Source organism: Muscardinus avellanarius, assembly GCF_963383645.1.
Source record: "Muscardinus avellanarius genome assembly, chromosome: 11".
Taxonomy (NCBI): Eukaryota; Metazoa; Chordata; class Mammalia; order Rodentia; family Gliridae; genus Muscardinus; species Muscardinus avellanarius.
In genome coordinates this window covers 65,066,841-65,081,702 of record NC_137797.1, presented here as the reverse complement: position 1 = coordinate 65,081,702, position 14,862 = coordinate 65,066,841, and the positions used below count along the sequence as shown (strand labels likewise).

At 40.6% G+C, this 14,862-nt stretch overlaps 1 protein-coding gene across 2 annotated transcripts in view; it reads right to left on the bottom strand.

Moving 5' to 3' along the window:
• SARNP (SAP domain containing ribonucleoprotein) overlaps positions 1 to 14,862 on the bottom strand; it is a gene marked incomplete at both ends in the record, with an annotated part of 73,962 nt that overhangs the window by 50,690 nt on the left and 8,410 nt on the right. For both annotated transcript variants that reach the window (XM_080705245.1, XM_080705246.1), the window contains 3 exons: positions 4,152 to 4,219; positions 4,423 to 4,469; positions 5,779 to 5,878. In XM_080705245.1, the coding sequence (XP_080561371.1) occupies positions 4,152 to 4,219; positions 4,423 to 4,469; positions 5,779 to 5,878 (215 nt within the window). The remainder of the gene's footprint in view (positions 1 to 4,151; positions 4,220 to 4,422; positions 4,470 to 5,778; positions 5,879 to 14,862) is intronic.

Sequence of the window (14,862 nt, the reverse complement as noted above, 5' to 3'; positions counted from 1 at the left end):
TCTCAATTTCACCACAACAATTAATAAGTACTCTACATGCCCCGATTTCCTTCTTTTACAAATCCCTTATTTCTCCCATGGGAACTGTAGCTCTAGCCAAAACAGTCAAAGTGGAACAAATAAAAATGCCAAAGGGAGTGGGAAGAAAAAAGGCTAAAGGGGGTTTGAATTAGGAAAACATGGTAAGTTACTGGTCAAAAGGTTTAAGAGAAAACAAAAGCGGGGACCATTGGGGCGGGAGGCAAAGTTCAGAAGTGCCCAGGATAAATGGAAAGGCATTAACTGTCCACCAAACAACTCCCATAAAACTGTGGGTCATAACCAGTCTCATTAAGGTCCCTCATTTAGAGACATGTGCGGCTTTTGTTCCAGTATCCCAGACACTTTTCCCATTTGATGCCCTGAAAGGTAGTAATGGTTTAATGACATTTTCAGAGGAAGCAATTCTGAAACAGGAACTTACTCTCTCCTCCATTCTTTTGTTGGAGATCCCTGGGCTGACAGACAAGCAATGGGTGCCCCCTGCTGACTGAAACTAGACCCTACAACATTTAACAGCTTTGGCTTAAAAAATAAATAAAAATAAAAATCAAACTAGAAACAAAGGTATATTTACAGAAAACCTCAGGCCAAAGATAAAGCAAAGGGATTTCCTTTTGACTACTCAAAGGACCTAAATCAGCCTGAACATTGTGACTTTCTAGGAAATTTCTACATAATTTCCATTTCTTGGTTATTCTTCCCCAAGTCCTCTTATTCAGACCAAAAAGGCCCTAGAAGTTTTTAAAGTCCAATGTCATTAAAGAATAGTTATCTCCATCAACCTCAGGCTAATGACTTCTTGCACGTTCTCATATTAAACACAATCATTGCAGTAGAGCTCATGGCAGACAAGAGAACCCAAGAGAGAAAGCTTCCTACCGCTCTATTTCAATTCCCGTAGACAAAATTACACTCAAGTAATAAATATACATCACATTCTGGTACTCATGGAAAATTTCTAATTTTCACCAACAAAATTTTCTCCCACCTATAACAGCCACATACAAGAAACAATGCTCAACTACAGAAACTCAGATACTTTCTGTACATATTCAATCAATCCACAACTATCCCTCTATAAAAGGCAAAATCTACCATCCTATATACTTCCCATTTCCTTGTTTTGAGAGGTGGCACACATCTACAATCCCAGCACCTGGAAGGCTGAGACAGGAGGATCACAGGTTCAAGATCAGCCTCAGACATTTCGTGAGACCTTGTTTCAAAATAAAAAATTAAAAACCCAGGGATAGTGGCACACTCTTTTAATCCCAGAACTTAGAAGGCTGAGACAAGAGGATTGCAGGTTCTTGGCCAGCCTCAACTTGTTAGGCCCTCTGCAACTTAGTGAGACCCTGTTTCAAAATAAATAATAAAATAGGGCTGGGGGAGCTGTGTGTGATAACACACACTAGTAATTCCAGCATCTGGGAGGCGAGACAGGAGGATTGCAGTTCACAGACAACCTCAGCTATGTAGTGAGGCCCTTTCCAACTCAGTGAGACAGTATTTCAAAATGAAAAATAAAAAATAGGGCTGGGGGTATTGCTCAGAGGTAGAATGCTCCTGGGTTCCATCCCCAGTACCATACACACACAAAAAAAGTAAAATCAACAAAGTGTGTATAGCAAGACAGACAAAGATATCCTGAAGAAGCCTCATGTAGTGATGCACAACTATAATCCCAGTGCTTGGAAGGCTAAAACAGGAGGATCTAGGTTTGAGGCTAGCCTAAAAACTTTAGATATTTCAAAATAAAGAAAATAGAACTAGTGGAGGTATTTATAACCTATCTCCAAGTTATATATACCAAAAAGAAAGAAACCCAAAATAATCTGCTAAAAAATAAGAAGAGTATTATGGTAAGGATACAAATGTGATTGGAATGGATACAAGAGGCATTTAGTTTTCAATTTTTCTTCTTCTTTTTTTTTTTTTCTTCAGTACTAGGATTGAACCCAGGGGCATTCCACCTCTGAGCTACACCCCCAGGCCCTATTTTTTTTTTTTTTTTTGGTGGTACTAGGGGTGGAACCCAGGGGCTTTCTACCTCTGGGCTATATTCCCAGACCTATTTTTATATTTTATTTGAAAACAGGGTGTCACTAACTTGCTGAAAGCCTCACTAAGTAGCCGAGGCTGGCCTCGAACCTGTGCAATCCTCCTGTCTCAGCCTCCCAAGCACGGGGATTACAAGTGTGTCACCACATCCGGCTTTTCTTTTTTTGGGGGGTGGTACTGGGGTTCCTGGAAGCCCTTCTACCTCTGGGCTACACTCCCAGACCTATTTTTTATATTTTTATTTGGAAACAGGGTCTCTTAAGCCAGCGCGGCTGGCTTCGAACCTGTATTCTTTATTTTTTAAACAAAGTCTCACTGAGTTGCAAAGAGCATCACTAAGTAGCTGAGGCTGTCCATTAATCCTCCTGTCTCAGCCTCCCAAGTACTGGGATTATAAGAGCATGCTACCACACTCGACTTAATTTTCAATTTATATACTCCTCAAGGTACTTTGATTTTTTTTTTTTTTTTTTTTTGGTGACACTGGAGTGGAACGCAAGGGCTTTTCTACCTCCAAGCTACACTCCCAGACCTATTTTATATTTTATTTGAAAACAGGGTCTCACTAAGTTGCTGAGAGCCTCACTAAGTAGCTGAGGCTGGCTTCGAACCTGTACGATCCTCCTGTCTCAGCCTCCTAAATGCTGGGATTACAAGCATGCGCCACCAAACCCAGCTATACTTTGACTTTTTAATTATATATATTATCTTTTTATAATTAATTACATTTAACATAGCTGTAAGGAACAAAAATGTTAAGAGGGACTCAAATGTTCTTAATGTGTTGGGTACAAAATGGCCAGACATTTGTGGGGGGAAAAACCAGATAAAAGATGTTTATGAAGCCAGGCATGGTGGTACACATTTGTAATCCTGGTACTTGGGAGGCTGAGATATGAGGATCACAGATTCGAAGATAGCCTCAGCAACTTAGTGAGGTTCTCAGCAACTTAGCAAGACCCTGTTTCCCAATAAAAAATAAAATAAAACTGGGGGTTTAACCCGGAGGTATACTGCCCCTGGGATCAACCCCCAGTACTACAAGAGAAGGGGGGAAAAAAAAAAAAAAGAAAAGATGTTTATGACCAACCTTGTGGGGATAGTTTAAACAAATCAAGATCTATTTTCCACTCTAGCAGTCTCCCTTTCAGCCCTCCACTGTAAATCAAACAATAAGAAAAAAATACAGCACAACTTGAGAAATGTCTTCCCAATACCCTCCCTACTTACAAAATTCCTTATATTCATCTTTAATATTATTCTGAAGAAGTGTAAAACTCTGTAAAGAGCGACAGATTTATAGAATGTTACAATGTATACAAAATCATATAGGTTCTAACAGAATAATCTACTATGGTGATCCTAAACAAAAGAACAAAGGCTAAGAGAACTAAGCTGTGTCTGGGCTTGAAGTCACCTGGTTCTAATTATCTGCTTTGCTGGGACCATGTACTTGAATGGTCCCTTCTGAAAATGTCTAATCTAACCAGAAATGAAAAGGTCAATGGTAAAATATAAGAGAGAAAATGTAAACTTTATTATCTTTTTTTTTTTCCCCCCCCAGAACTGGGGATTGAACCCAGTGACATTCTACCTCCGAGCTACATCCTCAGCACTATTTTTTGTTTTTTGGTGGTACTGGGGGTGGAACCCAGAGGCTTTCTACCTACAGGCTATACTCCCAGACCTTTTTTATATTTTATTTGAATACAGGGTCTCACTAAGTTGCTGAGAGCCTCACTAAGTAGCTGAGGCTGGCTTCGAACCTGCACGATCCTGTCTCAGCCTCCCAAGCGCGGGGATTACAAGCGTGCGCCACCACGCCCTGCTCCTCAGCACTATTTTTCCTTTATTTTGAGAAAGGGTCTCACTAAGTTGCAGAGGGCCTCACTAAGTAGCTAACGCTGACAGCAAACCAATGATCCTCCTGTCTCAGCCTCCCAAGTACTAGGATTACAAAAGCAAGCCACCACACCTGGCCCAACAATGAATTTTAAATCCAATAAAAACCAAATGATGTATTTAAATGATAAAAAACAAATAATTACACATCAACAGTTTTTTCAGGGGGTTCTTCCTCTTTGACTGGCAGCTCTATAGGCTTCGGCTCTTCTTCCTAAAACCAAATGAAACAACAGTTAACACAAAGAGTACATATCCCTCAAAAGAGGAATGAATCAATCTTTCAGAATCTTGATTCCCTATTAGGATCCCTTAATCAATTAACATCTAAGTACTCTAAAAACTGATACTAAGCAATGTGGCAAATGAGTGGCACATTAACAGGACAGTTACTACCCTTAGGTGTTTTCAACTCACCTCTGTTTCATCTCCCAGCACATCTTCTTCATTTGCCTCCTCTTCAGCTAAGAAATATTAAAATACTCTTGTCAAATTCTGCTACAATCCATCTTGATCACTGTGCTAAGACTAAAATTATAATCATCTCGTTTTCCCAAAATAAAATTCAATAATGAAACCAGGAGTGATGGCGCATGCTTGTAATCTCAGTACTTGGGAGGATCACAAGTTCGAGGCCAGCCTCAGCTACTTAGTGAGCCCCTCTGCAACTTAGTAAAACCCTGTTTCAAAATAAAAAATAAGCCGGGCGTGGTGGTGCACACTTGTAATCCCCGTGCTTAGGAGGCAGAGACAGGAGGATCGCGCAGGTTTGAAGCCAGCCTAGCTACTTAGTGAGGCTCTCAGCAACTTAGTGAGACCCTATTTCAAAAATAAAATATAAAATAGGGCTGGGAGTATAGCCCGGAGATAGAAAGCCTCTGGGTTCCACCCCAGTACCACATAAATAAATAAATAAATAAATAAATAAATAAATAAATGAAGTCGAGCATGGTGGCACACGCTTGTAATCTCAGCATTTGGGGGCTGAAACAGGAGGAGCACAGTGCGAGGTCAGCCTCACTAACCTAAGAACTCAGTGAGACCCTGTTTCAAAATAAAGAATAAAAAAACAGGGCTGGGGGTATAGCTCGGAGGTAGAATGCCCCTGGGTTCCATCCCCAGTACCACACACACACACAAATAAATAAATAAATAAATAGGCTGGAAGTATAGCTCAAAGGTTCAACCCCAAGTATCACCAAAAAAAAAAAAAACCTCTACCTAACATTAGTACATAGTTGAACTGAAATATTAAATGTGATGAGCTCATACTACAAAATTAATTAAAAAGTAATGTAGAAGAGCTAGGCATGTTGACACGCACTTGTAATCCCACCATTTGGAGGCTGAGACAGGAGGATCATGGTCCAAGGACAGCCTCAGCTACTTAGTGAGGTCCTTTGCAACTCTGTGAGACCCTATTTCAAAATAAAGAATAAAACGTAGGGCTGGGGGTGTAGCTCAAAGAATGCCTCTGGGTTCCATCTTCAGTACCCCCCCCATAAAAAAAAAAGCTGAGTGTGGTAACACATGTCTATCATCTGGCACTGGAAGGTTGAAACAGAAGGATCACAGGTTCAAGGCAGCCTCAACAACCTAGGAGAGCCTGTTTCAAAATAAAAAGTAAAATAGGGCTGGAGATGTAGATCTGAGGTAGAATACACCTGGGTTCAATCCCTAGTTCTCTAGTACAAAAAAAACCCATTTTTTTTCTAAGTGACAAAGCCTGAAAATACCCTCACTCCTATCACCTTGCCTCTACAAAGTACTCACCATGCTCTTCAAGATATGCCTGCAGCCTGTTGATGAGGTCTTGCTTTATTCCCTTGGTCTCTAAGCCGCGGGCAAGACATTCTTGCTTTAGTTCAGCGAGCTGGGGGAGGGGGGAATTTAAACTTCATTAGTTAACAAAGTGAATCCTAATGAATGAAGAGGCAGCTCTCACAAGAAAAAACAAGTGGATGTTATACCTTACTCCCAAATTACTGAACTTCATCCTACTGAAACTCTAAGTTCACAAAATTGACTTTTTTCCCTCTAACTCAGGATGGGGATACAGTTAGGTACTTGTCTAAAAAGCTTACCACCCTGGGTTCAATTGCCAGGCACCACTAAAATTTAGATTTTAAAATAAATAACCTAAAGATAATTTTAAAAGTATGTTCATCAATCTTATAGACAACTGAAAGAGGATCTGAGGTTCAAACCCAGGGCCTCACACATACTAGAAAGTACTCTACCAGTGAGCAACATTTATCTCTAGTCCCATATATTTTTAATTCATGAAGCACAAAATGTTGATTGAAAATGAACAAGCAGGCAAAGGTCTCAGAAATCCTATTGCAGATCAGCACACAGATACATGTTTAGTTTGAAAGACAACCTTATTATTTTGAGGTACAGATCTAAGACCAAACAGAAGTTAGAATACAGATTCTAATAGAAGAAAGAACTTTTCAACCATGAAATATGCTCTGCATCTCCAAAGTTTTCAGCCAGGGAACATTTGGAAATGGAGAGTAGAGATTCTGTTGTTTTGTGGTACAGAATTGAACCCACGGTTCTAACTCTGAGCTACATACACCTCAGCCGTATTTTATTAATATTATTTTGTGTGCGTTCACACGTGTTGTATTTATTGGGAACTGAACCCAGAGATGTTCTACCACTGAGCTATTTCTTCAGATTTTTTCTATTTATTTATTTATTTATAAGCGGTTTCAATAAATTATTGTGCACTAGACTTGAACCTGTGATCCTCCTATCTCAGCCTCCTAAGTACTGGAATTACAGGCATAAACTACAATGCCCAGCTATTTTGCTGTTTAAAAAATGTTACAATAAGATGGGCGTGGTGGCACACACTTGTAATCCCAGCATTCAGGAGGCTGAGACTGGAGGATCGTGGTTCGTGGACAGCCTCAGCTACTTAGTGAGGCCCTCTGCAACTTGGTGAGACCGTGTCTCAAAATAAAGAATAAAAAATAGGGCAGGGGGTGTAGCTCAGAGGTCGAATGTCCCTGGGTTCCATCCCCAGACCCGAAAAAAAAAAAAAAAAAAATTACGATTCCAGGCACAGTGGCACACATCTGAAATCCCAGTACCTGGGAGGCTAAGAAAGGAGAATCACAGGATCTAGGACAGCTTTAGCCACTTAAGTGAGATCTTTCTCAAAATAAAAAATAAAAGAGGCTGAGAGTGTAGCTCAAACATTAAGACATCTCTGGGTTCAGTCCCTGGTCCCAACGATACCACACACAATTATTAGGGAGGCAGAGTATTTAGTGAGTGGGGTAGGCAGGCAGGGAGGGATGCCATACAGAAAACTATCCAACAATCCAATAGCATCCTCTATTGAGAAACATGGTAGATAATAAAACATTCAAAATTATGTTTAAAACTTCTGCCTATGGAAAAGTCTGATATAGTGACTGCAGCTGCAGAGTATAGTAGTTAAGAATATGGCCTCTGAAGCTAGCTACTTGGGTTTAAATTGCAGCTTTACCATTTACACCTATGTAACCTTAGAAGAGTATTTTTTTAACTCTCAGTGTCTGTTTCCTTATCTGTGAAATACAAATAACAACATTATCTATCTCATTAGGTTGTTGTTGTTTTTTTAATGGTAAGAGGGAGGGAACCCAGGGGCACTGTACCTCCAAGCTACACCTCCAGCCCTATTTTTTAGTATTTTTATTTTTGAAACAGGGTCTCACTGAGTTGCAAAGAGCCTCGCTAAGTAGCTAAAGCTGAAACGATCCTCCTGTCTCAGCCTCCTAAGTGCTGGGATTACAAGCATGCACCATAACGCATTGCTCACTAGGTTGTTAAGAAGATTTTTTTTTTCCTGGTAATAGGGATGAAGTCAGGGGCATTCTACCTTTGGGCTACACTCCTACACTCCCAGCCCTATCTCCCCCACCAGGGGAATTCTACCTCAGAGATATACCTCCAGCCCTATTTTTTATTTATTTTGAAACAAGGTCTCCCTGAGTTGCAAAGGACCTAAGTAGCTGAGGCTGTCTGCAAACCTTGATCCTGGAATCGCAAGTGTGTGCCATACCATGCCTGACTTTTATTCTTTTTTTTTTTTTTTTTTTTGGTGGTACTGGGGTTCCTGGAAGCCCTTCTACCTTCGGGCTACACTCCCAGACCTATTTTATGCTTTTTTTAAAATTTTTGGAAACAGGGTCTCTTAAGCCAGCACGGCTGGCTTCGAACTGCGCAATCCTGTCTCTGCCTCCCAAGCGCAGGGATTACAAGCGTGTGCCACCACGCCCGGCTTTTATTCTTAATTTTAAAACAGGGTCTCACTGAGTTGCAAAGGACCTAAGTAGCTGAGGCTGGCCAAGAACCATGATCCTCCTGTCTCAGCCTCCCAAATGCTGGGATTACAAGCATGCACCATCATGCCTGGCTGAAGTTTGTTTTGTTTTATAATCAAAGCAGTTTATTAATTTGTCTTTTTTTTTTTGTGCGTGTACAGGGGACTGAACCCAAGGACATCCTATCTGAGCTATACACCCAGCCCTATTTTATTTCTTATTTGGAAACAAGGTCTAAGGTACAGAGGGCCTAGTTAAATTGCCAAGGCTGGCTTCCAACCTATGATCCTCCTGCCTCAGCCTCCCAGTACTGAAATTACAAGTATGTGCCACCATTTCTAGCTTAGCTTTTCTTTCTTTCTTTTCTTCCTTTCTTTTTTTTATGGTGGTATTGGGAATGGAACCCTTCTACCTCCAGGCTACACTCCCAGACCTATTTTATATTTTTATTTGGAAACAGGGTCTCTTAAGCCAGCAAGGCTAAGGCTGGCTTCGAACCTGTGCAATCCTCCAATTTCTGCCTCCCAAACCCTGGGATTACAAGCGTGTGCCACCACACCTGGGCTGGCTTAGCTTTTATCTTAATATAAGAAAAAAAATCCACATAAGTTGTACATCTTTTTCTTCTCCTTCCTTCTTTCCTTTCTTTTTGTGGTGTTGGGGATGGAACCCAGGGGCATTCTACCTCCAAGCTACACCCCCAAGCCCTATTTCATATTCTTTATTTTATTTTTTTGTGGTACTAGAGGTAAAACCCAAGGGCTTTTCTACCTCCAGGCTATACTCCCAGACCTATTTTATATTTTATTTGGAAACAAGGTCTCACTAAATTGCTGAGAGCCTAAGTAGCTGAGGCTGACTTCGAACCTGTGCAACCCTCCTGTCTCAGCCTCCCAAGCGCTGGGATTACAAGCATGTGCCACCACACCTGGCTATATTCTTTATTTTGAAACAGGATCTTACTGAGTTGCAAAGGGCCTCACTAAGTAGCTGAGGCTGTCCTTGAACCACAATCCTGTCTCAGCCTCCCAAATGCTGGGATTACTAGCGTGAGCCACCACACCTGGCTCCGATTTTTTATTACTTAGTTTGAAATAGGGTTCACTAAATTGCATAGGGCCTAAGTAGCTGAGGCTATCTAAGAAGCTAGATCCTCCTGTCTCAGCCTCCCAAGTACTGATATGCCACCACTCCAGGCTTCATCCTTTTCAAATAAAACTGCAATAAATACTTGAATCTCCAAGCTCTAAAATCCATAAACAATTTTTCTTTGTCTTTTACTCTTTTGAGGTGGTAGAGTGTAATATAAAAATGATGAAAACTTTCTCTCATATGCAGAAGCTGGGAATAATCAGGATACCAGAGGGACTTCAGATAATACATGAGAAACTCCAGTCAAGTCAAGGAGGTAGTCTAGGGGAAGGGGGTGAAAAGAAGGATCAATAAAGGAATTACTTCCATTGACATTATGTACATATGTGAGAATACCAAGGTCAATCTCAATACCCCGATAGGGAAGGGGGAAGTAGGTAGGGGAGTGGGGAAAACCCACTAATTGCTGTGTGTGTATATATCACTACCACTGTGAACTACATTATGATGTGAGACTGTAATGGACCAATAAAAGTATAAAAAAAGTAAAAAAAAAAAAAGACCCCACAGCACTTGATATAATGTGAATTGCTATATTGCTATATATAAAGTACAAGAGTCCTAGGATTGCATTTGAGAAAGATTTCACATAGTTGAGAGCACTACATTGTTTTTAGTGTTTGAAATTTAGATTATATGACATTGTTGGCAATCTCCTAAAATTATTTACTTCCCTCTCTTGAAAGCCTGAAAGGTTCCTAAAGTTCATTTAAAATTCACTCTGAAATAGCAAGACTTGGCCAGGTATGATGGTGTACACTTGTAATTCCAGTACTTGGGAGGCTGAGACAGGAGGATCAAAAGTTCAGGGCCAGCCTCAGCTACTTGTAAGGCTCTCTGCAACTTAGTGAGACCTTGTTTCAAAATAAAGAACAAAGCCCAGCCATGGTGGCAGGCTTGTAATCCCCCTGCTTGGGAGGCGGAGACAGGAGTATCATAGCTTCAGAGACCCTGTTTCCAAATAAAAATATAAAATAGGTCTGGCAGTGTAGCCAGGAGGTAGAAGGGTTTCCAGGGACCCCAGTACCACCCAAAAAAAAAAAAAAAAAAAAAAAAAAAAAATATTGGACTAAGGGTAGAACTCAGAGGTAGAAAGGGTGGATGGAGCTCAGAGGAGGTAGAATGTCCCTAGGTATAATCCCCAGTACCTACCCTTCAAACACATACAAATAGCATGACTTGAAATGGGTCACCTACAGTCAGATTAACAAGTAGAATTAAAAAAACAACAACAAAAAAAAACCTTTCTAGCCAGGTGTGATGGCGCATGCCTGCAATTTTAGCAACTGGGAAGCTGAGACAGGAGAACTGCACATTTGAAGCAAGCCTCAGCAATTCAGTGAGACATGTAGCAACTTGAGACCCTGTTCCCAAATAAAATATAAAATAGGATTGGGGTTATAGCTCAGAGGTTGAACGCCCCTGGTTCAATCGCCAGCACCACAAAAACATACAAACAGAAAAACTTTTCATATCACCTGCTGCTTATTGGGTCCTTCCCATTTATTACATGTGAATCAACACATCTCTTCATAATCTTACTATTTTTTTTTGTGTGTGTGTGTGGTGCTGGGGATTAAACCCAGGGACATTCTACCCTCAAGCTATACCCTCAGCCTCTTTCTTTCTTTCTTTCTTTCTTTCTTTCTTTCTTTCTTTCTTTCTTTCTTTCTTTCTTTCTATACTGGGAGTGGAACCCAAGGGCTTTTCTACCTCCAGGCTATACAAGACCTATTTTTTTTAATATATACTTTATTTGGAAACAGGATCTCACAAGTTGCTGAGAGCCTCACTAAGTAGCAGGAGCTGGCTTCAAACCTGTGCGATCCTCCTTTCTCAGCCTCCCAAGTTCTGGGATTACAAAAGCATGCACCACCATGCCCTGCTTAATTCTTTATTATATTTTGAAACAGTCTCACTAAGTTGCAGAGGGCCTCACTAAGTAGCTAGCTGATGCTGTCTGTGAACCTGTGATCCTACTGTTTCAGCCTCCCAAGTACTGAGATTACAAGCATGCACCACTATGCCTGGCTCATAATCTTATTTTGAAGATTTAAATCATTAAATATTTGTAAAACATTAAGATTAGTGCTTGGCAGCTAGTAACTATTTCATAAGTCTTAGCAGATTAACGGACAAAGTTAGACAAAAAAAACTGGTCTTTAGATTTCTGAATTTCATCTTTTTAAATAGGTTAAGTTGGGACCAGGCATGGTAGCAAACACTTGTAATCCTAGCATTTGGGAGGCGGAGACAAGAGGATCGTGGTTGGAGGACATCCTCAGCTACTTAGTGAGGCCCTTTGCAACACAGTGAGACCCTTTTTCAAAATAAAGAACAATAAAAATAAGGCTGAGGATGTAGCTTGGAGGTAGAATGTCCCTGGGTTTCATCCCCAGTACTGCAATAAATAAATAAATAAATAAATAAATAAATAAATAAATAAGTAGGTAGGTTGGTGTGACTGCTTTTTATAACATTCTACCCAGGCCATGAACCAAACTTTTGTAAAAACAAACAAACAAATAAATAAATAAATAAATAAATATTAATTACTAAAAAAAAATGAGCACACACTTGGATATAGCAGTGATATTAAACTGCTATAAAAGTTCCCAAGCCTGGCAAGGTGGCATACTCCTGTAATCCTAATATTTGGGAAGCTGACAGGAGGATCACGGATTCAAGTATACCTCTGCAAGTATAGAGATTCTCCTCAACCTACAGAAAACTGTGTTTCCAAATAAAAACAAAATAGGGCTTGGGGCTATAGCTTGGAGGAAGAATGCTCCTGCATTCAATTCCCAGTAGCATGTAAAATTCTGGGAGGCTGAGACCAGAGGATCATGGTTCATTGGACAGCTTCAGCTGTTTCAAAGTAAAGAATAAAAAATAGGGCAGGGGGTGTACCTCAGAGGTCAAATGCCCCTGGGTTCCATTCCCAGACCCCCCAAAAAAAAGAACACTGTACCTCTTCTGTACCTTCAGAATTATGAGTTGTGCATGAATTACATACTCAAAAATTATTTTTATATCTTATTTTTCAGTATCAATCATTTTCCATTTCCTTCCCCCTTATTTGTGGTGCTGGAGATTGAACCCAAGGGCAATTCTATCTTCAAGTTATACCCCCAGCCTTTTTTTTATTTAACTTTCGTGTGTGTGTGTGTGTGTGTGTGTGTGTGTGTGTGTGTGTGTGTGTTTTACTGGGGATTGAACCCTGGAGGATTCTATCTCTGAGCTACATAACCAGCCCTATTTTATTCTTTGTTTTGAAACAAGGTCTCACTAAGTTGCAGAGGCTGGTCTGAACCTGCTAACCTTCTGTTTCAGCCTCTCAAGTACTGAGAGTACAGGCATGTGTCACAACACCCCAGTATTTATTTTTTATTTGGAAACTGAGTCTGGCTAAGTTGCTTAGACTGGCTTTAAACCTGCAATCCTCCTATCTGAGCCTTCCAAGTACTGGGATTATAGGCATATGCCACCAAAGCATAAAGCATATGCCTATAATCCACTCTACTTATACAACCTAAAGAAAAAAGGGCAGATAAACTGACCCTATAACAGTTGAGACTAATTAATCATTCATTAATATATATATATATATATATATATATTTTTTTTTTTTTTTTTTTCCAGTACTGGGGATGAAACCCAGGGGGCATTCTACCTCCAAGCTACACTCCCAGCCCTATTTTTTGGTACTGAGTATGGAACTCAGGGGCATTCTTCCTCCAAGCTACACCCTAGCCCTATTTTTTATTCTTTATTTTGAAACAGGGTCTAACTGAGTTGCAAAGGGGCTCACTTTGCTCAAGGAAGCTGTCCTTTAACCGCAATCCTCGTGTCTCAGCCTCCCAAAAGCTGGGATTACAAGCGTGTGCCACCATGCCCGGCTATTCTTTATTTTGAAACAGAATCTCACTGAATTGCAATAGGCCTAATTAGTAGCTGAGGCTGTCCAGAACCATGATCCTCCAGTCTCAGCCTTCCAAATGCTAGGATTACAACCGTGCACCACCATGCCCAGCTCTACCCTGTATGTATGTATGTATGTATGTATGTATGTTTCTTTCTTTCTTTCTTTCTTTCTTTCTTTCTTTCTTTCTTTCTTTTTTTTGTGATACTGGAGATCAAATACAGTGGTGCTTCATCACTGAGCTATATCCCCAGGCTTTTTAATTTTTATTTATTTTATATTGTAGTGGTGGGGATTGAACCCATGGGTGTTCTATATCCAAGATACCCCTCCAGCCCTATTTTTTTTTTTTTTTTTTTTTTTTTTGGTGGTACTGGGGATGGAACCCATGGGCATTCTACCTTGCCCCCAACCCTATATTTTATTCTTAATTTTGAAACAGGGTCTCACCGAGTTGCAAAGGCTATCTGCAAACTGTGATCCTATCTCAGCCTCCCAAATGTTCGGATTATAAGTGTGTGCCACCATGCCCAGTCCCAGACCTATTTTTATTTGGAAACAGTCTCACTAAATTGCTGAGGCTGTCTTCAAACCTGCAATCTTCCTGACTCAGTTTCCCAAGTACTAGGATGACAGGCATGTGTCACCAAACCTGGCAATTATTTTTCTTTTTTTTTGTGTGTGTGATACTAGGGATAGAACCCAGGGGCATTCTACCTCTGAACAACATCTCTGGCCCTATTTTTTATTCTTTATTTTAAAACAGAGTCTAAGTTGCAAAGTGCCTCACTAACTAGCTGAGGCTGGCTGTGAACCTATCTATTATCCTCCAACTCAGCCTCACGAGTACTGGGATTACAAGCATGTACCACCACACCCGGCTTTCATTTTTATTTTTATTCTTGCTAAATTGCCCAAGCTGGCCTCAAACTTTCAATCAGCCTCCCAAGTCCCTGAGAGTCGCTGAGATTACAGGTATGTGCCACAAGGCCCGGCCAATTATTTCTTTACTAATCTTCCCCCTACCACTCTGTGCTTGGACTTTGACATATGGTAGGCAAGCATTCTACCAATATGCTACATCTCCAAACTTTTCGTTTATTTTATTGACAGGATCTTGCTAAATTGTTCAGACTGGCCTCAAAACTTGCAATCTTCCTGCCACAGGCTTCCCAAGTAACTGGGACTACAGACAGGGATATGCCACTGCATCTGGCTTCTCTGTGTGTGTGTCACTGGGGATTGAAATCAGGGGCATTCTATTTCTGAGCTACACCCCCAGGCCTATTTTCTTATTTTGAAAGTTGAAGGCTAGCTGTGAACCTCTGATCCTCCTGTCTCAGCCTCTCAAGTACTAGGGTCACAGATATGTGCCACTATGGCCAGCTTAAAAAGCTTTTTGGTACTGGGGACTGAACCCAGAGGCATTTTACCTCCAAGCAACACCTCCAGCCTGAT